General features: G+C 29.7%; 2 protein-coding genes across 4 annotated transcripts; one reads left to right on the top strand and one right to left on the bottom strand.

Annotated features, from left to right (window-relative positions):
* The first annotated feature begins 6,787 nt into the window (after positions 1 to 6,787).
* Positions 6,788 to 9,501, top strand: LOC114178584 (basic helix-loop-helix (bHLH) DNA-binding superfamily protein). Of its 3 annotated transcripts, none has more exons than XM_085671310.1 (8): positions 6,798 to 7,036; positions 7,138 to 7,329; positions 7,514 to 7,565; positions 7,643 to 7,711; positions 7,789 to 8,343; positions 8,432 to 8,647; positions 8,756 to 8,932; positions 9,160 to 9,501. In XM_085671310.1, the coding sequence occupies exons 1-8, from the start codon at positions 6,939 to 6,941 to the stop codon at positions 9,238 to 9,240; spliced, it is 1,440 nt and encodes a 479-aa protein (XP_085527436.1). In that variant the 5' UTR covers positions 6,798 to 6,938; the 3' UTR covers positions 9,241 to 9,501. The 3 variants fall into 3 exon arrangements, with proteins under 3 accessions (XP_085527437.1, XP_085527436.1, XP_027920384.2); XM_028064583.2 differs by having other exon boundaries at positions 6,801 to 7,036; positions 7,517 to 7,565; XM_085671311.1 differs by lacking the exon at positions 9,160 to 9,501 and having other exon boundaries at positions 6,788 to 7,036; positions 8,432 to 8,670; positions 8,756 to 8,895.
* Positions 9,502 to 9,638: 137 nt separating this feature from the next.
* Positions 9,639 to 15,042, bottom strand: LOC114178585 (uncharacterized). Its single transcript, XM_085671309.1, has 8 exons — positions 13,265 to 15,042; positions 12,745 to 13,167; positions 12,563 to 12,649; positions 12,056 to 12,126; positions 11,865 to 11,941; positions 11,200 to 11,347; positions 10,598 to 10,759; positions 9,639 to 10,307 (listed from the first exon to the last, which is right to left on the bottom strand). The coding sequence occupies exons 1-8, from the start codon at positions 14,568 to 14,570 to the stop codon at positions 10,014 to 10,016; spliced, it is 2,568 nt and encodes an 855-aa protein (XP_085527435.1). The 5' UTR covers positions 14,571 to 15,042; the 3' UTR covers positions 9,639 to 10,013.
* Between the last annotated feature and the right edge of the window lie 12,298 nt (positions 15,043 to 27,340).

The following is a 27,340-nucleotide window of genomic DNA, read 5'->3' as shown; positions in this document are numbered from 1 at the left end:
TCGTCAAGCCCGTCCGGATAGTTTGACCCATTCGAGTCGTTGGGACAATACGTGTTATTGGGCCCGTCTGGATCGTCGAGCTTGATGGTTTGGAAGGGCACGTCCGGGTCGTCGGGCCCATCCAGCTCGTCCATCCCGTCTGGCTCGTTGGAGCTATCTAGGTTGTCAGGCATGTTCGTGTCGTCGGGCCCGACGGTTTGGAAGGGCTCGTCCGGGTAGTCGGGCCCGTCCGGGTCACCAGGCCCGTTCGGGTCGTCGGGCTAGTCTGTGTCATAGGACCCGTTCAGGTCGTCGCGCCCGTTTAGATCATCGGGCCCGTTCGGGTCGTCGGACCCGTGTGGATTGTCGGGCCCGTCGAATCATTGGTCTATTCCGGATAATATGTCCTGTCCAAGTCATTGGACATTCTGGGTCGTCAGGCCCATTCTGGTCGTAAGGCTTGTTCGGGTCATCGGATTCGTCTGGGTCAACAGACCCGTCCGAGTTGTCGGGCTCGTTTGGATCGTTGAACCCATTCGGGTCGTCAGACCCATCTGGATCGTCAGGTCCGTCTGGGTCGTCGAGCCCGTCTGGGTCATCGGGCCTTTCTAGATTGTCGAGCCCTTTCGGATCGCCGGTCCCATTTGTGTTGTCGGACCCGCGCTACCAGTTTGTGTCATTGAGTTGGCGTGACCCAGCTAGGTCTTTGGGTCGGTCGGGCATGCCTAAGTCGTTCGGGGTCATCGAGTCTGCCCGCACATCTAGATCACTCGACCTGCCCGACCCGTGTGGATCATCAAGTCCGCATGACCTGGTTGGGTCATTAGGCTCGTTTGTCCCGTCTTGGTCGTCATACCCGTTTGACAACTCTACCAGAGAGTATAGAATGTGAGGTTAAGTGAGAAGAATTTCAAATTCCACCTATTTTGAGGGAATTTGAATTTCTACTAATTTAGCTAATTGAAATCCTTCAAAAAAATGCTTGCATTTGAAATACTTTTTAATTTCTCTATCCAAACAAAGCATTTCATTAGAAAGAAATCTAAATTCTTCAAAAAAATGAATTGCTTCATTAAAATACTATATCCAAACACACTCTAAAAGTATACACTACAAGAAAATATCTAATTAATGCCCAATTTTAGTGATACAAAATAATTAGTTACTATAGTGACCAATTTACATATCAGTTTATAAACTAAAAATTATTGGTAATTAAAATAGTTTCTAGATTGGTCTATAAATTGATCACTATAGTGAATTGATCTCTAAATTGGTCAGTAACATTAGGTGCCAAAGTTTTAGTTACCAAAAAAATTAGTCACTAAATTTGTCCCATTAGTGGCCAATTTAGATACAAATTTAGTGACCGGTTTTTTTGGTAGCTAAAACCTAGATAGCTAATGTTAATGGCAAATTTAGAGACTAATTCACTATCGTGGCCAATTTAAAGACCAATTTAGAAACTATTTTGGTGACCAATAATTTTTAGTTTATAAAATGGTATCTAAATTTGTCACTTTAGTAACTAATTATTTTTTGTCACTGAAATTGGTCATTAATTAGACATTTTCTTGTAGTGATATATTCAGTCATAAAAATCACAATGTCGTTAATAATATGAAAATATGAATTTAAATCAAATTATTATTTTTATTCAATTTTTAAAATATTAGATGTTCCAACTCTGAGTATGTTGGTATAATATCATTAAACTTTAAACTCTTGAAATGTTGATGGATGAATGTGTATTTAAGTTGTCATTGGCCTTGAATCATAAACGATGTGAAACTATTGAGCATATCAGAACAAGAGTGGAGACCTTAGATATAGATCTAAATGGCTTCGATGCAGAAAATTAGAAAAGCTTGATGGTGTGTTTGGATGAGCCAATTCAAGAGGGTGATTCATTTATTTGGAGAATTTGAAATTCTTTGTAATGAAATGCTTTGTTTGGATAAAAAAATTAAAAAGAATTTAAAATGCATGCATTTTTTTTGAAGTATTTCAATTAGCTAAATTAGAAGGAATTCAAATACCCTAAAAAAGGGTGGAATTTGAAATTCTCCTCACTCAACCTCACACTTTGACCTCAACCCTAAACGAACCCAGCAAACTCGACAACCATGACAGGCTGGGCTAGCCAGAAACTCCAGACGGATCAGACCGACCTGACGACACAAAGGGTTGAGTAGGCCCGACGACCCAGAAAGGTTGAGTAGGCCCGACGACCCAGAAAGGTTGAGTAGGCCCGACGACCTAGAAAGGTCGAGTGGGCCCAATGACCCAGATGGACTGGGGTGACCTGATGACACATATGGGTCGGGCGGGCTTGATAACTTAAATAAGTCAACAGGTCTAATGGTCCAAGCAGGACGGGCGAGCCTAGTGACTCACATGGGTTTGGCGGGCCAAACGACCTAGAGGTGTCAGGCAGGCCTAACGACCCAGACGTGTCGAGCAGACCCAACAACCCCCACCAACCTGTTGACCCGACAAGCCTAACTGACTCGATGACCTAGTCGAACCTGACCGACCCGACAACCTGGATGGGCTCGACCGATCTGACAACCTGGGGGATACCGACCGGCACAACGACCTTGCCAGGTCGGGTTGACCCAATGACACAAACTTGTTGGGTGTGCCCGATGACACAAACAGGCCCGATAACACAAACAGGCCCGACAACCCAGATGGGTTAACGGGCCTGACGATCTAGTGGGTCCCAGCCAGGCCAACGACCTAGACGGGTTGGGTTGGGCTAGGTCAACAAACTTGACGGGCATGATCGGCCCGTACGGGCCGTTAGGCTGATCATGCTTGTCTAGATCGTCGAGCCGACCCAACCTAGCCTGTCTGGGTTTCCTGGTCAGGCTGAGTTGTCGGGTCGGCCCAACCCATATAGGTCGTCGAACCCGTTTCCAAATTTATCATTACTCAAAACATAATTAAGCTTAAAATAAATATTTTTAAAATGAAAGTTTATCTCACAAGAATCCAAACAAGAAATTTAAATGTAAGGTATTTTAATTTCTTTATCCAAACAAGTTATTTAGAAAATGAAGGGAATTTAATTGCAAGTAATTCAAATACAATACATTTCAATTTCTCAGCATTGTTGAAATGCTTCATCCAAACACACGGTGAAGATTTTAATTCAAAACCATTGACATTGTATTTGGATGAAGCATTTCAACAATGATGAGAAATTGAAATGCATTGTATTTGAATTGCTCGCAATTAAATTCCCTCCATTATTTAAATAACTTGTTTGGATTAAGAAATTAAAATACCTTACATTTCAATTTCATGTTTGGAGAAAACAATTGATTTTCTTTTAAGATGAAATTTCATTTTAACCATATTTATTTTAGGCTTGATTATGTTTGAGTTCCTGGTAAATTTAAAAACTTTGAATTCAAATTTTAGTAAATTTTTGTGTTCCATTAAGTCTTTACAATTTTAAAACTTTTCATTTTTCTTTTCATTTTCAATTGAGAACCTACGGTTAGTGTGAGTGTTAACCTTGTAATGTGACACTTATACTGTTAGTCCGACACATCATATTTCGCTAGAAGAGACTTGATGACGAGATCTTTTCCAAATATCTATTGCATTTAATAAAAAAATGTTTTTAAATTTAATTAAAATTAAAAATTAAAAATTAAAAAATAAAATAAAATACAAAGCTACAAAAATAGAAAACATGTAACTATAAAATTATGAAAAAAAATTATAAAAGTAAAAATATACAAATATACAAATATAAATTACAATAATTAACAAATTATAAAATTATAAAAATATATTATTTCATAATTATGAAATCAATAAATACACAAATATAATTTTTATTTTTTTATAATTTTAAAGTTTTATAATTATAAATTATAAAACTATAAAATTATAAAATTATAAAACTATAAAATTATAAAATTAAAATTATATTTTTATATTTATAATTTTGTAATTATAAAATTATATATTTTATAATTTTGTAATTTGTTAATTTTTTGTAATTTTATGTTTTTTAATTTTGTTTTTATAATTTTTCTGATACATGTTATATAGTTTTATAGCTTTTTATTTATTTTTTTAATTTTTTAATTTTTTAATTTTAATTAAATTTGAATACTATTTTCATTAAATATAGTAAATATTTGAAAAGGATCTCATCATCATCTTTTTCAACAAATATTATATGGAGACATATATGGGAAATGACAATACAAAATTATTACCACAGTCACATCACAAAGTTAAAAGTACACTTAAATGTTGAGACTGAATTGAAAAGTTTTAAAATTTTTAGGAGAGACCACAAAAATTTATTAAGATTGAAAGTTCTCAAATTTATCAATTTATTAGGGACTTAAAATATAATTAATGTATAAAATTTTTAAATTAAATTTTAAAAAATATTAGTCAACTTAAAATATTTAAATACTTTATACGGTTTAAGGTCAAAAGAATCTAGAGTGTGAGATCGTGAGTGAAAAAAATTTCAAATTCCACCTATTAAAAGTTGATATTTGAATTTCTATTAATTTAACTAATTAAAATACTTTAAAAAATACTTGCATTTTAAATGTTTCTTAATTTGTCTATCCAAACATAGTATTTCATTAAAAAAATATAAATTCTTAAAAAAAAATTAGCTAATTGTTTCATTAAAATAATATATCCACCACACGACGAAGAAATATACATTATCATTGTTTAATTTTTATATACACGTTAAAATATTATTCATGTGCGGTTTTATTTTAAGAAAAAGAAGTTGAGTATATAAAATGAGACTAATATAGTAATTATAACAAAAACAGTTTGAATTAGTATCTTCTCTATACAATGAATGACAAATTTAAATTATTGTATATGAACAATAAATAGATAATTCCAATTATAATTGATAATTTTACCTTCTATTTGTTCTCAAATTAAACAATGTTATCATATTTGAACCCGTTTATATCGTAATGAAAACACATAGTCTCTATATGTATCCAAAATTTAATTTTTCGACAATAAAAAATATAATTAAAAAATTAAATATCATGATAATTTTAAAAAATACTAAAATTTATACAAAATTATAAAAGAAATATTTTTATTAAGTTTTGTGATAAAAATCATTGGTATTTTTTACAATAATAAAAATCACGTGAATAATGGTGTCTATAAATATAAGACCAGTCATAATGTGTGTAAACTAAAAGAAAAATTCATCTAGTTATAAATTGTTTTATTTAATAAATATTGTAAACAATCACTTTTTTGCTTAAGTTGAAAAAATCTTTATGGTATGGTAGTTGTGTGATGCCTTAATTCCTAGAAAAAATTGGGATAAATTTGCTTTTACACCCAATATTTGTAATTATGATTTGAATTGCTCTTAATTATCTTGTTGTGAATTTAAGTGAACTCTCCTTACTGCACTTGTGAATTTCACCCATAAATCATCAACAACGACTCTTCATAATTTTTTTCATTATAATTATTTATTTATTTTTTTAATTTTATAATTTCATGTTGTGATATTTTTAATTTAATATTTTTTAATAATATTTAATTTATTTATTTATCTAATTATATAAGTTATTATTGTGATTTTTACTTAATATATTTATAATATCGCTTTCTAACCGTGATTAATGTTCCTTTAAACAAGTCAACACCTTTATTTTTATAAATAGATAGGTCAAATTAATTACTTTCATTGTATTGCAAGTAAATCCACTTATTATTGTCACAGACAGTATTTATACTATGCATGTACCTAGATAATCTTCAAAATAAAAATAAAAATATGAATCTCAAAACATAAAAAGTATGCACATTTCTTAGATCATTGGTAGCATATTTCCTTACTTTTGTTTTTATTGAAAGCAATAATGTCTCTTCATTAAAAAAAAAAAAAAACATAAAAGAATAAAGTTTCACTTTCTAAGCTTAATTTTTTAAGGATAAATTTCGACTTGTTAATTGTTAAAATCAAAGAAAGGTTTATTAAAGGATAGAGTCATTATTTAGTGTGCAAAGAAAAGAATTACTTCTCTTAACTTACGAACTCCTTGAGGATGAATTCTAACTAAATTGTCAATGATTGAAACAAAATTATGAGTAAAAGACATCCCTACAATTAAGCTAGTAATAATTTGAAATGAAAATAATAATAATAATAAATATATGAAAATTGAGTGGGTATTTTATTTGATATTAACATGAATTTATTTATGGACTTCTAAGCTTTTTACCATTATTGTAAATAATGATAAAAAAAACCTACATTCAGTTGTGAACAAGTAATTCAATAGGTACTTCTAATTCTTAATACAGTAGTCTTCCACCATTTAATTGAGTAACTAATAATAATTTTCACATCTATATATGTATCATTTTTTCAAATTCTTATCGAGTCTTTCAAAGTGAATAGGGGTACCCAAACCAGTGAAATATTCAAAATTTATGAAATACGAATGCTTGTACTGGTAGTAGGCATCTTATACAATAGTACCTTAGATTATAGCAACAATTATATTTTACTTTTGTACTGAATAATGCAGACCTAATAAAATGTGACCCATACTAAATATATCCAACCAGAGAAAAAATAGGAAAGTGAAAATGAAAATATTAATAAAAGGTATCTAATGATTGTTCAGTTATGGGTTGCTTTCAACGCAAGTTGCTGAAAATGGTTATTTTGTAGTGGTGGTAGCCAGGGTTAGTTAGTCAAAAACAGCTTCTGGTATCGTTCACTGGCAGGTACAAGATTCCCACTGTCAGAGATATGCTACTGATAACAATGATACACCACTCCGCAGCTGATAAGAACTTGTCGGCTACCATGTGCTTCAATATCGGACACTGTTATAAAGGTGGCATCAAATGCTCCATGTAAGGAAAACATATGCAAAGTTTCAACTCTCAAGCAAAGTTGCATTCTTTGGTGAAAAATGAGTGGTTTGGGTGTAGTACATTGGCTTAGACCCCTTGTGGAGACCAATGTTTGGGATTATGTAGTTCTTTGGAAATATGGAGATGACCCAACTAGGTACTTTTAAAGAAGCCATTTTTTTTTTCTCTCATTATACTTTGCACAATTTTTCATCCATGTGGGAATCAGGTGTTTAATGCATTTTGATCCCTGTGCAGGTTTATTGAGTGGATTGGTTGCTGTTGTAGAGGGAGTTGCAGTATGAACATTGGTGTGGAGGCCAAAGAGGAAAAGGGTGAAGAATGTCGCTTAGCTCCCATTTGCAGGGATGATTATCTTCAGCATCATGTTAGAACAAAGGCTTGTGAGGCTCTTGCTCAGCTTCCTTTTGCATTGTCTCTCTATTCTGGGTCTCTCTCTCTCTCACTCATTCTGACTGTTATCACTTGTGATCATCTCTCTGTGTTTGTGTGTCTGTTTTAATTATACAAAATATGTACACCTGTGTTTAAAAGTATGAATGTAGTGTAATTTCTGTTCTGTGTTTATAAAATTTGGCCAAGATAATGAAACACTGATGATAATTATCTAAAGCAGTGTGCATGGAGAGGTTGCCATATCACAACAATCAAGATGGCTTACGAAGGTATTCATTATTTTTGACCTGATAAAAGTTTTATGCAGTAAAAGATCTTAAACTATAAATCTCACTGTTTTTGACAGGATTCAATTGGAACCCAAGTTTTGGTCCCTGTTGTTGGAGGTCTTATTGAGCTCTTCTCTGAGAAGCTGGTATATAAATTTTGATACTTTTTGACAACACCTCTGATTGAAAACTCTTGTGTTAACAAAGTATCCATCTTTGTCAGATTCCAATGGATATGAATATCATAGAGTTCATAACAGCACATGGCTGTGTCTCTTTGAAGCAAGAAGCCATATCTGCACAGAGCTACACCAGTCTGAACATCATTGAACATCTGCCACTAAGGGAACAGTACTCACATTGGTGGCTACCACACATGTCGACAACTTTAACTCCTATTGTCCATCAGCCGCCAACAAAACAGTGCACCTCCCATCCCAGCATTGAAGGACCCCCAAGCGGGTCTAATCCTTCAACTGAAGAACCATCATTTGATTCAAAATTTGTTGGTTTGATTCCAGATGAATATCTTAAACAATCAGATAAAATGTCTCCCATCCCCAAAACTAAAATGCCCAAGTACAATAAAACTTCAGGGAAGCAGCAGAGAGGTTTGAGTTCTCATTGCAGCGATGGGGAAGAAGGTAAATCAAAACTGGTCAAGGAGCCTCAGAAGGAAGGGTACCAAGCTAAAAATCTTGTAACTGAGAGGAATAGGAGGAACAAGATTAAAAAAGGACTTTTTACACTGCGGTCTCTAGTCCCAAAGATAACGAAGGTAGATAAACTGCATAACTTAAAAGGCGTATTTATAAGGATTGTCCTCTTCAATTTTGCCTGGTATCTGATCCATCAAATTTTGGCAGATGGATAGAGCTGCAATTCTCGCAGACGCAGTTGACTATATAAAGGAATTACAAGCACAAGTGAAAGAACTTAAAGATGAGGCCAGGGCTTTGGAAGTTCAGGACAGTGAGAACACGCCACAATTGAGGAAGACGGCTAACAAAGAACAAGAAGGAACCAGGAGTAACACTCTGAATCAAAGTTCTTCTGATTGCACTAAAAATATGCAGATGGAAGTACAAAGACTTTTCATAACTTAGTAATTGTTTTCTCCAAATCCCAGATAAAACTAAATTTCTATTTGTCTTAGTAGTGACTGATATAATTCGTTAAGCTGTTAACAGGTACAAGCAGAAGTGCACCACATTGGCAAGAAAGATTTCTTAATTAAGTTATACTGTGAGCAGAAGCAAGGTAGATTCTCAAAGTTGATGGAAGCTATACACTCAATTGGACTACAGGTGGCTAGTGCCAATATGACGACATTTGATGATAAAGTCCTTAACATTCTGACTGTTAAGGTAACAATATAAGAATTCATAGAAAAGTGCAGTAATTTACTTAATATATGGAGCCACATAAATGTAACCTGCATCATTTTGAAAAATTAGGTTGATTAGAACTATTATTATCTGAAAACATTCATCCTTTCATCCCAACACCTTAATCGCAGTCTCTCTAGTTCCCCTTCACTACATCAGTTCATAGGTTCCCTTTATATGCAATGAGATTAAATTTTGTTCCACAGGCAACCAAGAAGGATATTCAACCAACTAAACTGAAAGAGTACTTAATACAGAAGACAAGTGAAGATAGACAAAGTAGGTAACAAGCTCAGAAAAATGGTGGGGATATGAATGAGTTCAAGAACAGCACCCTTTCAAAGTTTGTAGACCCAGAAATTTTATTCAACTGTGAGAAATAAAGCACTCTTGAATGACAATTATCAGCAAAGCCATTAATTCAGAGCAAAGTTGAAAGTTCACTTGTTAGCTGAGGACTTAGATGTTGGCTGTAAATAAACGGTGTACCACAACTTCATAGAAGTTGCACTGCAAGCGTAAATGGTATTTCCATTTTTTCTAGCAAAGCTATATTCTGTTAGTAACTTATCATATTTTCTCCATTGTGGTGGCCCGATATGGTTGCAGAAATATTTTCAAGTAAATTTTGAACCAGTTGTTTTTCAACACCATAGTAGCATATATGTGCAGTAAGAAGTCAACATGAATAAGAAACATCTACTGATAATTATTATTAAAAAGATGACTTTAACAAACTTATCTTTTTTACAAGCTGCCAACATCCTTATCTTTTTACAAGCCGCCAACATCCCCCGTATTAAAAAAGGGGAAACAAAATAGAACAAAAATTAGAGAGAAAAGGGTTTAGTGAAGCTTCTATATATACAGGATTGGAAACAGGCCAAAGTTCAAATTCATGTAAAACCTGAAACGTTCACAGCTTGTGGTATGATGATCATGCAATGTGATGTTCCCTTAGAAGAATTTGGTAATGAATTGAGTTAAAAGCTGCAGCCTCTAACTCCACCATGTCTGTGCTCACTATTCAGCACTGCACTGCTATGTGTACTGTCCTCAATCACCGTTTAAATTCAGTACTGCTCATATTCCAGTTGATAGCTCTAGTTTCTGACTCGCCACTAGAACTAAGCCGCATCAAATTTTGTTCGGATCCTCCCGAGGTCTGTTTTGAAAGACTACATTCTCTACTATACGTATTAAAATCAGAATCAAAAAATGTGCCATTTGCCATTCTTCTGTATACCAATATATCTCTATCATATTGGCCAGAATCATAAACTGTGCTCTGACCATATTTCACTCCATTAGAAAGATCACATTTTTCGTCTCCAGTATCCAAGGCTCTTACCACCTACAGCAACCATGATAAACATTAGAAAATATGGTCGATGCATCAAATGTTAAAAGAATAAAAACTTAACATTAGCTGCTACATTATACACTTCACATCAATGTTTCATGCAAATACAACTGTCGTAGCAGATTGCCAGATATATAACTAACTATCCCTCAGGTGTGGAATCTAATAGTACATGGCTTAAACAAGGTGAGATTGAACTATTAGAAAGATGGACATGTTAAATGAAAACAAGCACAAACAGTAGAGGGAAGCTCAACATAGTTGTTTGGTACTGTTATCACCTGAAACATACGAGGCCGTTTAGGAGCTGAGTGGCGAACACAAGCTGCAGCTGCCTCAACCATTCTGGACATTTCACTCTCCACAAAGTGTTTTTCGAGTCTTGGATCTACTATTTCACTGAAATTTCGTGTCTCCATTGCACGAAGGAGAAGTGGACGAGCCTGTAGACACAGGATAATCTCGTAAGAATTAGAATAACCAGAGTCATCAGTAACTTGTGACAGAAAACATAGTTTGGTTTATTATAGAGTGGACTTTATAATTAGTAATTTCATTCCTAAACATATGACTGCTCTTTTCTACTACGGTCTCTAGTGCTCATCAAAAGGAAAGCATTGGCTTATATGTGTTTTAAAACAATTACTTTTGTGGAAAATCTCTAGGCTTTTCCAAGAAATTAATAAAAATACGGTTTTCAATAATAAAAAGAATAAAATGCATTCTAATAATCTACATCCATGGCAGCCAGTATAATTGACATTAGTTTCCCTTTTGTGAATACAACCTCTCTTCAACTCAGTTTCAGGTTTTACACTCACTGTATAAGAAAAACTAGAGATTAATATTACATTTCGAAAATAAGTCGAAGGTATATTCTTACCCACTCAACCAAATTCTCATCTCCAATCGGCCGAGTTTGATCAATGGGTTTCTTTCCTGTAACAAGCTCAAGGAGGACAACCCCAAATGAGTAAACATCTGATCTGTCCGTTAATTTTCCACTTGTTGCATATTCTGGAGCCATGTACCTGAAAATTGAAGCCAGAAATGAGCTGGTGTTATCATTGAATTTGGTGGATTCCAGATAAGGCATTTCCTGGTAGAACAAAACCTTAAAATTTCAAAACCATGTTGTTTTTCTTAAAAGTATCACTCTTCGGATGCAAAAAACAAAGTAGATTTGGACTCTGAAGCATCTATTCCATGGATATTCAAATCTTGGTTGGGACTAATCCCTTTCACTAGATTCCATGGTTAACAAAATGTTTTCAAAACTTTCCAAATCAGTTTCATTTAATTAGAAATCTACCTTATTCCTATATTAACACCAATGAATGATGAAGTTATAATCAACTAAGGAAGATTTGTTCCACAAGACCAAAAACCAAAACTTTGGTGAAATGTTATTTTCCAAGCAAATTTTGCCTCGTCAAAGTAAAAATGCATTTCATTTAACGGCAAGTCTCATCTCAATCCTCCATGATTATATACATACATACACATACATTAGTATCATTTGTTTATGTTAAGGCATAAGAAACACACCCAAAGGTCCCCATAACCCTAGTTGATACGTGGCTATTGGCAGCATCAGCTAGCCTAGCAAGTCCAAAGTCTGCAACCTATATCAGAACAAGGGTGAATTAGCGTCCCAACTTTGCACTCAGAGAGAATTAATGTGTCACGAATAACAGGTTAATGTCTTACTAGCTCATGCCAACAAAATGTATGCATACCTTTGCCTCAAAAGCATCATTCAAGAGTATGTTTTCTGACTTAATATCTCGGTGAATTATCTTTTGGCTGCCTAGAGATATATAAAATACTTTAGTTATTCATAGAAATGAAAAACTGATATTGACAAAATATGATATTAGTTCCTTAGTTATGCACACAAAAAGGTTAAATATGCTTCCTCTTCTAAAAGTCTACTTTGTATCTGTTAGAATTTGTATAGCTGTAAACCTCCCACCTAAAATTTAGCTCTGCTTCTAGTTTTCCCTACACTAGTACTTGGAGATTATGTTAACAACAGCAAAGCATAGTCAATATTTATATTCTCCTTAAAATAGTAAAAGCATAAATAGATAGAGTTACACAGAAGTAACACAGACTTCTTGAAGCATGAAATGATCTTGACACCAATAACTACCATTTGGCTGGAAGAATATATAGGTCTTATTTACATAAACTTGTGTATATATAAGTAGTTGTAAGATGAAAATAAGTGCAGATATACTTACAGTCCTCGTGAAGATATGCGAGGCCCTTAGCAGCGCCTATTGCAATCTTTAGCCTTTTGACCCAATCCAACACTGGCATTCCACTTCCTTAATAATAGACATAATGAGAATCAAATGAAAGACAGATGAAACATGAAGTCCATTATAATTGTGAATGAAAAATCAAGGGAAACTCACGTTACCATGCAAGTGATGATGGAGTGTTCCATTAGGGACATATTGATAGATAAGAATTCTTTGCTGTTCGGAGACGCAATAACCAACTAATGACACCAAATATCGATGATGTACTCGGCTAATGATATCGACTTCAGCCTTGAATTCCCTTTCTCCCTGCCCACTGCCAGCCTTAAGCTGCTTTACTGCAACTACTTTTCCATCTGGCAGATAACCCTTGTAAACAAATCCAAAGCCTCCTTCTCCTATAACATTTTTACTAGAAAATGCGTTTGTTATTTCCATAACCATGTCATAGGTGAAAATCATGGGACCATTTGCGGGCTGAGCCGAGTCTAAAGAAGATCCAAAACGCTTGAGTTTGGCATTCCCATTTGCATAGTTGTTTGCAAAGGAAGGCTGCTGTACATAGTAATGCCCATTAGCACCTGATGGCCAACACAATCAGCATCAAATGTAGCAAGGCAGTGAATAAGTAAAGAGGAATGTTGTTGATTGGTATGAAAACTTTTAGTAAAACGCAACCTGTTTTGACTCGAATATCAAGGGGTGTCATGTAGGGTGCACCATCAGAATCATCTCTTGATTTCCTCCTCCTAAACGCGAAAGCAATAGCTATAGCTACAGCAACCAAGGCAAGAGCTAAAAGTCCCGCTACTGTATAGGCAACATATTTTTCTGAATGATCCCCGGAAGAGGGGGCGACAGAAGAAACCGTTGAGTTTGTTTGGGAATTAACGTCCTCATTGGTCGGGGGGGTTGATCTTGTTGAATTTGATTTCCTAGCAGTTCCCGCTTTTGAATCAGTGATGGATGCATCACGCCAATTTTGCCAGGAAAGGGGAGGTGGAGCATGGAACTGTGTTGATGGTGGTGTCGAGGAAGAATTCTCATTTTGCTCTGCCTGTCGATTTGATGGCGGTGACCCAGGTGGTAGCGGGGAAGGTGCCGGGGATGGTTGGGGCAAAGGGGGTGGCGGGGAACGCGGACGCGGAGGTGGTGGCGGTGAATATTGGCGCGAAGGTGGTTGCTGGAAACGTGGTGGTGGTGAAGATGGCGATGGCGATGGCGATGGCGATGGCGATGGCGATAGCGATGACGAGGGCTGTGGAGGCGACGGTAACGATGGAAGTGGCGGAGGTGAACTTGAATCTTTAGATGACTGTGGTTGTGATGATGGATTTGAATCTTCAGATGACGGTTTTGGTTGTGATGAAGTTTTGGACGGAGGTGGCGGTGACGGTGACGGTGACGGTGGCGGTGACGTTGACGGTGGCGGTGACGATGACGGTGACGATGACGTTGACGGTGGCGGTGACGCTGACGGTGACGTTGAAGGTGGCGGTGACGCTGACGGTGACGGTGACGGTGGTGACTTAGACGAACGACTCTCTGGAGAATCCGAATCCGCAGAATCTGAACCCGGAGAATCTTTCGAATCCGGAGAATCTTTCGAAGTCGGAGAATCTTTTGAAGCCGGAGAATCCGAATCCGAAGAATCTGTCGAAGTCGGAAAATATTTCGAATCCGAAGAATCTGTCGAAGTCGGAAAATTTTTCGAATCCGGAGAATCTTTCGAAGCCGGAGAATCTTTCGAATCCGAATCCAGAGAATCTTTCGAATCCGGAGAATCTTTCGAAGCCGTAGAATCCGAATCCGGAGAATCTGTCGGAGCCGGAGAATCTGTCGGAGCCGGAGGATTTGAATCTGAATCGGAAGACTTTCTTGATGGATCTGAATCATTGTCTTGATTAATCTTTTGTTTCTTTTTATCTTTCTTAGGTGATGGAGAAGAAGAACCATCGCCCACTTCGGTTTGTTCTGTACCCATCTTAATATCTATCTATATATATAAATATATATACAATATGTGCGTGTATTCTCAGAATGGCAAGAAAATTGAAACACCTTGTCCTCCCTTCTTGGCAGGAAAACGGAGGAAAAGTGAACGGAATCGAAAGAGGTTCTGGAAAACCAAACCTAGGTTTTGAGAATACGAAAAGGAAACAAGAACCTGGATTGTGCTATGCTCCAGCATTGAATGGTAAACCTGGATTCGTCGAACTGCGCAAATTCTGCGAAGAATTGCCAGTTCGATGCAACGCATTGAGATGGATGAGAGAGAGGAAAAGATGATGGCCATTAGAAAATCATCCACCGTAAGCCCTACTATCTCTCTGTTGCATGGTTTTTTAGGAAAACAGACACGTAGGTTGTGTTTTTCGTATTTACATAGATTTTTGTTTTATTCCATCGGCTTTGTTTGGGTGGTTCCATGTGTTCTTCTTCTCTTGAATCTCGGGTTACCGCGCAATTTTAAATGAGTTCATTCACATATCTCTTGTTTGACCCTAGTCCATAAGCTTTCAAGCAATGGCTCGCACCGTAATAAACAAAATTTTTGTTTTTCAATTCTAGAAAATAATCAATAAAACCTCAAGTCTAACCGGAATGTTGCTGCTCATGAAATGTTAAGCAATTCAATAATTACTACAACAATTTCTTCAATTACCCAGGGGCAGGTGGATAAACTCTGATTTCTGATTTATTGGTCGATTTTTTTATAAATGTTATATTTTAAGTTATTGATGCATAATAACGAATTTCGACCACTCGAATCAAAATAATATCATCAAAATTTATATATTTTATTATTATTATTATTATTACAAAATAAATAAATATATATTTTAATATAACCATAATTATAAAAAAAAGTCACGTATATTTGATAGATATGCTATTTTTTATTTTTAAAATTATTTAAATCCATCAATAATTACATTAAAAATAAAATTTTTGGATATTTTCTTTTTAATGTAAATAATTATATTATGTGTATGAATTTTTTTTTTATTTTATTTTGATAAATCATTACTGGAAAAAAATTATTCAGAATAAGTAAAATTGTATTTTTTTTTGTCAAAAATTGACATAATTAAAATTTGATCGATAAATTCTTTAAATTTAAATGGTTAAGAATACCCACATTAAAAAAGTGAAATTAAAATTTTAAACTAGTTTTTCCTTCAAATGATATGGTAATTTAGTAACAAAATTATTAAATAACAGTAACTACTCAACAAGTAAGTAAAAAGTCATCATAAATATTTTCATATTTCTTCATATTTTAAAATTTAATCATTATTTGAGTTTTAACTCTAAGAAAAATATTTTTTAAATACTAATATATACTAATATTTTAAAACAATAAAAGTATATTATTATATTTTAGGTATAATTACTTACTATTTTTTTATTTTGTTCATTTTAGTTTCTTGTTATTTTTTGGTTCAATTTAGTTTTTCAGTTATTTAAAAGAATTTAATTTTGTCCTTTTTGTTAAGTTTATGTTAACACCTTATCTCTTTACATGTCATGTGTCAATTCGTGAAATTTTTTATTTTTTTATTTTTGTTAATTTATTTTAAATATAAAAACTGTTATGTGTCAAGTTATAGTCGTATCACGTGGCAATGGTATTGGCAACGGTTGTTTTCAATTTAGTCCTCTATTTAAATCTTTTAGTCAATTTAGTCTATCTACTATTTAAAACGATTCAAGTTTGTCTTCTCCAAGTTGAGAACAAAATTTTATACTGATTTATTCAAATATGAGCTACATCTAGTTTGTCGAGGCAACCTATTTCAAAAGATTTACACAATCCACAAAATTACACTTTCAAAATAAGCAAAAATACAAACCAAGACTCTTGAATCCCACAAGAGTCTCAACAAGCACAACAAGATCACACTTGAAGACCGGGAAAACCACCAGGCAACACCCAGAAACCTGAGAACTATCAAACCTAAATGAAGTCCTTCCCTAGGTAACCAAACCTCTCTCTCCAAGTTCTAAAAACCAAGAAAAAATTATCCACGAAGATCAAAGATCCTTCACAAATGACTGCACTTTTGTGTGATTCAAATAGAGTTTTCCACAAGTTTAGTATGATTTTGCACAAAAACATGTCAAGTCTTACCACTCTATGAAAAACCATAACTTATAGTCAATCTGTTAGCATATTCAATATGTTGATTTTTCATTAAATCTATTGATTTCACCTAACTTAAGTGAAATTAGCGAATTAAAAAATAATTCAACTAATTGAAGACGTAACAAATAGAACTATAGCTGCAAACCATTTAACTTGTTAAAAAAACCATTCATCTGGTTACATTACAAGAAAACTTCTAGATAGTGACCAATTTTAGTAATCAATAATTATTAGTAATTATAGTCACCAATTTAGATACTAATTTACAAAACTAAAAATTATTGGTTACTAAAATAGTCACTATTATGAATAAAAAATTATAATTGGTTACTAAATTGGTCTTTAAAATTAGCTACCATGGCTTTATCTACCAAAGAAAATTAGTCACTAAATTACCTACCTAGGTTTTGGCTACCAAAATACATTAGTTTCAAGATTAGTGTCTAATTAATTAGTAACAAATTTAGTGACCAATTATAATTTTTTATTTATAATAGTGATTATTTTAGTAACTAATAATTTTTTATTTTATAAATTAGTATCTAAATTGATTACTTTAGTGACTAACTATTTTTTGTTTCTAAAATTAATTTCTAATTGAGGATTTTATTGTAGTATTAAAAGACACCAATCATACACTAGATATTTATACAATGCCAAATTGTGTGATCTAAGAGCATCAATCTTCAACCTTTGTATTCTTCATATGAAACTCAGACTCAGCCAAACTTGATCAACACGTAAATTTTCAAGCCTTCACATCTTCATCAATTTATCACAGCTTCATCTTTGTATATGTTTATCAAATCTTCAAACAACAGATTTCACGTTGTGTGCATTCTTAAATTATTTCATGATCAATTGATCCTTAAAACACTTAAGTTGTTGAAATCCCTTTTTTCTTAATTATTAAATTACATAATGAGCACTATTGACAATATTTTAAAATTAATTTGAGCATATTAATTCTTATCATTTACATTTAAAATATCTTTAAAATTAGTAAGAGGCAATATTATTTTATTTTAGAAAAAAAAAATAATTAACAAAACATGAGTATTTAATAAAAAAGTAATTAATAAAGTAATATGTTAAAAAGTCATTTTTAATAAAAAAATATTAATATAACATTTATACAAATAATAAATTTGGTTTGAAATTGAGAGAAAAAATATAAATATTAGTACTTAATTTCGTAAAAATATTTATACTTAATTAGTTTTAATCTTATAAAAAATAATTAAAAAAATATTTTAATTATTAAAAAAATTGGGACAAAATTGAATCAAATATACGTAAGTAGGTACTAAATTGAAACAAAAAGACATATATGGGGACTAAATCAAAATCAATACAATGACATCTAATAGTAACATTGACACGTGGCATTGCAATGCTATGTGGCACTGACAATGCCACGTGTCACACACAGGGACCTGACACGTGGTTTTTTTTTCAAAAAATTAAAAAAAATCAAAAAAATCACAGACTGACACGTGGCACGTCGTTAACGACGTTAGTCAACCCGAAAGGGACCTAATTGAAACACTTTTTCATAAGTTAGGATACAATTGACACTTTTTTAAAAGTAGATATCAGATTAACACACATCTACTAAAGTGACTATCATCCGAGTAATTAAACCTTTAAAATATAAGACGTAGATTCTTACACTTTTTATTAATCACTTTATTTAATATAAATTTTATAAGATTGGTAGAGATTGATAATAATTCGTGTTATTCATGGTATGAACCATTAGAAAATTACAGTATATGTACCTGTATAGAAGATAAAATAGAAAAAAAGGTTCATGGACAAAACATATATTAGATTAAAAAATATTGTAGAAATATTATAGTAGTTCTATATGATTGATTCTTAGAAAGTAATGTAGGAGTGAGAAGTTTTATAAATCACTTTAATATTACACTAATCGATCCTAACTAATAGAACAAGTCTTCCAACCACCACTCATTAACCGTTTCGCACTGAATTATTTTTTTACACTTCAATTCAACTCAAAATAATCAATCAATGGCAATTTGTCAACTATAAGACAGACAAAAAAAAAAAGTGCAATGATGCTCTGTTGTAATATGGTATTTAATTAGTACTCGAAGTCCTAAACATGTTCTATTTTCAGCTTCAAAAATTACAATTGATGAAAACATATAATATGTATTCAACTATCTGGGGTGGGTAACAACTAGGGTTTTAACACCGTATTGATGGGGACTACAATCCCCAATAACTCATAATTCACATCATTTTATTTTTCATCTTTTTAAAACAACTTGTTGTAATTTAAAAACCCTCTTAATTTCAAAATACTAATTTATTTCACATGGTGAAAAAAAATTTCTTTTAACAATGTTTACTGCATGTTGAATACTTATTTGAAAAGAGAAGGCTTAGCTTCATTTTTGTTTCTTATAGTTTAGATAATGTGTAATTTTTCTCTCTAAAAAGTTGTGATATTACATTTGCTCTTTCAATTTTTCAACATTAAATAATATCGGTCCACCTTTAAAAATATCATTCAATTGTTAACAAAACTTTTAATATATCCATCATATTAACATGGGTTAAATATGTTTTTGGTCCTTCAAGTTTCAGCGAAATTTGGAATTAGTCCCTCATCAAAATTTTTGACCAATTTAGTCCTTCATCTTTCAAAATGCGTGAATTTAGTCATTTTAACCAAATTTTGTTAAGTTTATCTGACGTTTCGAGCGCATTTCATTATAGTATTTAAGTTAACATTGAAGCAAAAATGTGTCAAACAGTATAAATAATTTAAATACTATCATGAAATGCGCTTGAAATGTCAGATAAACTTAACAAAATTTGGTTAAAAGGACTAAATTCACGCATTTTGGAAGATGAAGGACTAAATTGTTCAAAAGTTTTGATGAGGGACTAAACCCAAATTTCCCTTAAACTTGAGAGACCAAAAACATATTTAACCCTATTAACATTTATTAAAGTTGACTCTCAAACCCTCTATATTTCGTGTAAATGAATATTTGACATTATTATCCCTTAGAGATACTGTAAATTTTTTTTTGCAAGTAATTAGATATTAGATATTAACCATAGACTAAATTTGTTTGATTTTCAAAAAATTTTAAATAAAAAATCTAATTCACAACTAAAATTTTATTGAGATTAAAATTGGGCATTCACAAAACTTGTAGGACCAATAGTAGATTAAGAGGAAAAAATGTTATACGAGATGAAACTATGATGAAAAGGTAAAGTTTGGAATTGATCTGATGTAAGTATAACTTTATATTATAATCTTATTAGTTGTTTTAATCTACTATAACAATATATTAAAGTGATATTAGTTTATATTGTAAAAAAATGGTGCATTTTTATTATAATGCATATCGTTTTTTTTATAATTTCCTCTAAATAGTTAGTTGTTTTTTGCGATCTTTCCACATTCTTTACTCATTTTACAAACCTCACCGATATAGACTTTGGTTCCAATATTTATAAAAGAAACATCACTTATTTTTTAAAACACCGTCACAACAGTTTTATCTTAATCGTTGTAATTTTTTTAATTTAAAAGTTAAACATGTATAATAAATAATAAAGATATCGTTTCATTGGTGCCTTTAACAATGATTGAATAAATTAATCGTGTATAAAGCCACTAGCCAAGTATCAAACCCCATACGATTTCTTAGAATTTATCACAAACGTTTAGGACGAGAAACAATTTATTAATAATATTTCCAAAGTTGTTTTGTATCTCTCAGCATATTCTTCTAACAATTACGAATATTCTCTTATAAGCCGTTGTAATTTCAAAAATCTATTTAGTTTTCAATGTTTTCTATACATTTGCTTCTTCTTTTTTTATCTAACACTACAAGAAAATATCTCATTAATAATCAATTTTAGTGATCAAGATTTGTTAGTCACTATAATAACTAATTTAGATATCAATTTACAAAATAAAAATTTATTGATTACTAAAATAGTCATAATTATAAATAAAAAATTATAATTGATTTCTAAATTTAGCTATCACAAGAAATTGGTCACTAAATATTAACTACCTAAGTTTGTGCTACCAAAAATAATTTGTTTCTAAATTAGTATCTAATTAATTAGTGCTCAATTTAATGACTAATTTAATTTTTTATTCATAATTATAAATATTTTAATAATCAATAATTTTAGTTTTTGTAATTGGTTACTTTAACTAATCACTTTTAATTAATAAAATTGATTATTAATGAAACGTTTTCATGTGGCTTTACTAAAATATAAAATAATGCATTATTTTTACCCTTTCACCATGGTTTAACAAAATTGGATTTGATTATTTTTACATAATGCAATTACTTACTTGGCTATGTGATAAAAAAAAATTACTTGGCTATGTTTTTTTTTATGAAGTCTTTCTTGAGATCCAACATTCAAGATTATAGTATTCACTTACTGTTTAAATTGACATCACCAAGCACAAGGAACATTAACCAATTGATCACTCTTTTTTTATTTTTGGCCTTACTTTCTTTTTCCGTTTCTCTAAAATATATGATATAAAAAATATTTAATGTAAATAATAAAGGAAATATTAAAATATATTTAAAATGACAATATTTTTTTCCTTTTAAATACATATTAATTTATTAATATTAATTAAGGTTAAATATGTTTTTTTCTCTTAACTTGTAGTAAATATTAGAATTAGTTTCTCTTCAAAACTTTGCCTCAATTTCCACAATTTTAGAAATATATAGATTTAAAGTCTTTTTAACCAATTTTTATTAAGTTTATTAATATTTTAAAGGTATTTTATAATTGCATTTGAATTATTTACAACATCTGACATATTCCCACTTCAATATTAGCTGAAAAACATATTTAAAATATCAAATAAATTATAAAATTTTGATTAAAAGAACTAAATTCATACATTTTGAAATACGAGGAACTAGATTGATTTGAAACTTCGAGAAGAGAATAATTTTAGTTTTGACTAAAATTCAAGAAACAAAAATATACTTTAACTTTAATTCAGTTATATGTGTTTGTGTAATCTCTGTACTGGCTTAAATAAAATTTAATAGATTAATATCTTAACAGATGTAACTATTTGTTTTAGTTGTTAATGTCTTAACACATGTAACTATTTGTTTTAGTTTTTGTATTATTTTTTTTTAACTCTATCAATCTTTCTTTATTACGATGCTTGTTCTCATTTATTTTATTCTTTGTTATAATTTCATTTAGAGTGTTCACAATTTGATCTTGGATAAAGTTTCTTTAATTTGACTCTAAGTATGTTAATCTCAATCTTAATATTAGACTCAATTAATGCATTTTTAATCTTATATAAAGTACTTTAAATCAATCTATTTACATTAATATTTGCATGTTAATCTTAACTAGAGCATATTTTAGCTTTTGACACGGTATCTTCAATTTAACTTATAGCAAAATTTCTTTAACATATTATTGACCAAAACATATATTTGGTAAAGTTTTTAAATTTAAAGAATGTGTTACCGGTAAAAAAAATCATTAAATAACAATTAATTTTAGAAATAAAACTAACTAGTCGTTATATTAACTAACTTAAATATTATTTTATAAGTTTAGTTACTTTTCATTCTTGTTTTTGTCTAAAAATATTAAATTTCTCCAATACTTTTAAAATTGAAGTTGTTGGTAATGATGATAGTTTTATTGATGTAATTAATATAATCATAGTGTCATTTTTATAAAAAAATCATCGATTTGCTTCAAAAAATTTAACAAATTGGACGAAATTGTATCAATTTTTTAAAAATCAGACAAAAAATAAAAACAAGACCAAAAGAGTAATTAAACATATTTTATAAACTGAAAATTATTTATAACTAAAATAGAGTTTATTATGATAAAAAACTATAATTGATGTGTAAAGTTTAAATTGGTATCTAACATTAGTTACAACAGTTTTAACTACCAAAAAATAGTATCTAAGTTAGTCTCTAATTTAAAATTAGACATAATTTATAATAGATAATATAGTAATTAGTCAAAACTTTAATATAATATTAGAGACTAATTTAGAGTCTAATTTAGAAACAAATTATAATATTTTATTTATAATAAAGATTATTAGATAAAAATAACTTTTAGTTTATAAAATATTATCTAACTATCTTAATTTTTGAAATTGGTTGTTAGTGTACATAAGTCATGTGAGCATTTTATTTGGATATTTTGGTCTGTAGATCAGCCTTATGACACATAGATTGTAGATTGGATTATTCTCAAGTATCTACAAAAAATAATGATTTTAATTTAAATAAATTGTATTAAAGAGAAATAAAATAAAAATCATTTTTTTATAATGATTACAAATATATTTAAAGCATTATTGTTTTTAAGTAAATAGGAAAAAAATTATTTTTTTAATAGACCAATAAAATAGATTTCTCAACTCAACATATATAAATGGGAAGTGAAAATTCAAATATTGGTAGTACAAAGGAAAGAAAGATAGTATAAAAGATGATTGTCTTGGTTAAATTTAAAAATTTAATTGATATAAAATTCTCGTAAAATAATAAGCTTTATTAATTGTCTATTATACTTTATAGAAAAAATTTTGGCCTTTTACTAATTCTTTCCTTTTATGTTTATGTTTGAGTCATCATTCCTAAGATGACTCTTAGGAATGATGACTCTTAAGATGATGGTTACATTGCTTTTTGTGAATATTTCAAATAAGGTCATATTATAAAATTTATTAGAAACAATACAAAGTACGAGAGATCACACCAAAATTATGATAAAAATTATATTTTACAAAATATAGATAAATTATGCATATTATTATTAAAAAAATCTAAATAAATACATTGAGATAAAATATTAAACCACTTATATTGTTCTTTATGAACGAAAGCTAAATTAATTAACTTATCAGTATAATGATTTTCTTTATGAAAAACATGCATTACAAAGAAAATGTTTGATTAGTAACTAATTTTAGTGACTAAAAATGGTTAGTCACTATAGTGATCAATTTAGATACCAATTTATAAAGTAAAAAATTATTGATTACTAAAATAGTTACTATTATGAATAAAAAATTATAATTGGTCACTAGATTGGTCTTTAAAATTAGCTACCATGGTTTTGGTTACCAAAAGAAATTGGTCACTAAAAATGAGCTACACAGATTTTGACTACCAAAATACTTAGTTTCTAAATTGGTCTCTAATTAATTAATGACCAATTTAGTGACCAATTATAATTTTTTATTTATAATAGTGACTATTTTAGTAACCAATAGTTTTTTATTTTTTAAATTGGTATCTAAATTGATCACTATAGTGACTAACAATTTTTAGTCACTAAAATTAGTTACTAATCAAGCATTTTCTTGTAGTGATGAAAACTTTTAACTGCATATACATACAAAAACACAAACATTAACGTCATCTCCCTCTAAAACTTCAAGAAATCACTCATTGATCCAAAAAAGCATGACATACTACCAAAGCCTTTAAAAGCCTCCCTCAACTCCCTGTAAGCATGCTCCAAAGTATAAATGAATCCCATAAACTCAAGATAGAAGAGAAAGATAAAATGGAGGAGTATTGTGGTGCAATTCTATCCATTTGTATTGTAGATGTTATGTTTATATAAACACAATACAGTACTAGGGATGACAACGGGGCGGGGCGGGCATGAGTTTCTCTATCCCATACCCATCCCCGTAAAAAAATTTCATCCTCATCCCCATACCCAAACCCAACGGGTATCAAACTTTTGTCTCATTCCCATCCCCACCGGGTAACGGGTATAATCTCGTACCCATACTCATACCCATTTTCTTACTACTCCAATATTAATTTTAATTAATTTTTATAAAATAATAAAAAAATTATGATAAAGGAAACATAATATTATCAAATATTCAATAGTAGAAGGATGGTTGTTTCTTCGATATCAAATACTTTAAAATAAATTATAATTGTTTACATTTTAGATTATAATATCAAATAAAATTTCATGAGAACCATAACAATTGTTAAATTTGCAAATATTAATGAAACATAGTTGATAAAATTTAAAAATATTTTATAAAAAATATAAAAGAAAAACAAATATTTAAATTAAAATATATTTTAAATGTTTGTTTACTTCAATATTTTAAATTCTAATAAATCTCATTTTTTATACACTAATAAAAGTTATAATACATCATTTGAACAAAATGATACAAATAACAAATAATAATCATAATAAAAGTTTAAAATAAATTATAATTGTTTACATTTTAGATTATAATACCAAATAAAATTTCATGAGAACTAACACATTTATTAAATTTACAAACATTAATGAAACCTAGTTGATAAAATTTAAAAATATTTTTTAAAAAATATAAAAGGAAAACAAATATTCAAATTAAAATATATTTTAAATGTTTGTTTACTTCAATCTCTTAAATTCTAATGAATCTCTTTTTTATACACTAATAAAAGTTATAATACATCATTTGATCAAAATAATACAAAGAACAAATAATAATCATAATAAAATTTTAAAATAAATTATAATTGTTTACAATTTAGATTATAATACCAAATAAAATTTCATGAGAACTAACACATTTATTAAATTTACAAACATTAATGAAACCTAGTTGATAAAATTTAAAAATATTTTTTAAAAAATATAAAAGGAAAACAAATATTTAAATTAAAATATATTTTAAATGTTTGTTTACTTCAATATTTTAAATTCTAATAAATCTCCTTTTTTATACACTAATAAAAGTTATAATACATCATTTGAACAAAATGATACAAATAACAAATAATAATCATAATAAAAGTTTAAAATAAATTATAATTGTTTACATTTTAGATTATAATACCAAATAAAATTTCATAAGAACTAACACATTTATTAAATTTACAAACATTAATGAAACCTAGTTGATAAAATTTAAAAATATTTTTTAAAAAATATAAAAGGAAAACAAATATTCAAATTAAAATATATTTTAAATGTTTGTTTACTTCAATCTCTTACATTCTAATGAATCTCTTTTTTATACACTAATAAAAGTTATAATACATCATTTGATCAAAATAATACAAAGAACAAATAATAATCATAATAAAAGTTTAAAATAAATTATAATTGTTTACATTTTAGATTATAATACCAAATAAAATTTCATGAGAACTAACACATTTATTAAATTTACAAACATTAATGAAACCTAGTTGATAAAATTTAAAAATATTTTTTAAAAAATATAAAAGAAAAACAAATATTCAAATTAAAATATATTTTAAATGTTTGTTTACTTCAATCTCTTAAATTCTAATGAATCTCTTTTTTATACACTAATAAAAGTTATAATACATCATTTGATCAAAATAATACAAAGAACAAATAATAATCATAATAAAATTTTAAAATAAATTATAATTGTTTACAATTTAGATTATAATACCAAATAAAATTTCATGGGAACCAACACATTTATTAAATTTGCAAATATTAATGAAACCTAGTTGATAAAATTTAAAAATATTTTTTAAAAAATATAAAAGGAAAAAAGAAAATTCAAATTAAAATATATTTTAAATGTTTGTTTACTTCAATATTTTAAATTCTAATGAATCTTTTTTTTATACACTAATAAAAGTTATAATACATTATTTGATCAAAATGATATAAAGAACAAATAATAATCATAATAATAAAATTTTAACATAGATATTGTATCTTTTGAACTTCAATTATGTTTGATGGTGATAAAAAAATATTCATGATAATTACATTAAATTTTTACATTGTAGTAAATAAAAGTACAATTATAGTGGAAAAATTACAATATGATTGATAATGAGTTAGAAAATAAAAAATAATTAAATAAAATATATTGAAAAAGTATTCTACATAATGAAAATAAACAAGAAATAAAAATATTAAAAAATTAACAAATGTTTACAAACAAGTTGAAAGACTATTGAAAGAAATCGCACAAAGGAAAAAATATATATAATTAAGGGTATGATAAGTTGAAAAATATCTTAGAGATCTAAGAAACTTTTCAAATGTCAACATATATACTCAGTGGTTGAGAAATAACAAAAATTGTTTTAGTGAAACAAAAGAGTTGTTCAAATGAAACAACAACTAATAATAATAATAATAAGTAAAGAATTTTTTTATATTACCTAGTAAACGAAAGGTTTGTGCTATTAAATGTCTTAAATTGAGAGTATTAAACATTATCATGTAAAAGAAAAATATACAATAAATAAAAATATTAAAAAATAATAGAAATATTCAATGCGAGACATAAAACAATTTAATTGACATACATCTTTTTAACATAATTACATATTACATAAAGGTTATGATAAGATGAAAAATATAATTAAGATGCAAATAAGTTTCATGACAAATCAAATAGTTAGAATAAATAAAAAATAATATATATATATATATATGGTTACTTAATTAATTGAGAATATTTTAATAATTTAAACGGAGACGGGTATTATGGCGGGGATATGTAATCCCCATCCCCAATTGAAAAAGTCGGGGATTCC

The sequence above is a fragment of the Vigna unguiculata genome, chromosome 3, assembly GCF_037176805.1.
Source record: "Vigna unguiculata cultivar grain cowpea cultivar isolate G323 ecotype 2 chromosome 3, ASM3717680v1, whole genome shotgun sequence".
Taxonomy (NCBI): Eukaryota; Viridiplantae; Streptophyta; class Magnoliopsida; order Fabales; family Fabaceae; genus Vigna; species Vigna unguiculata.
This window is presented reverse-complemented; position numbering and strand designations above follow the sequence as displayed.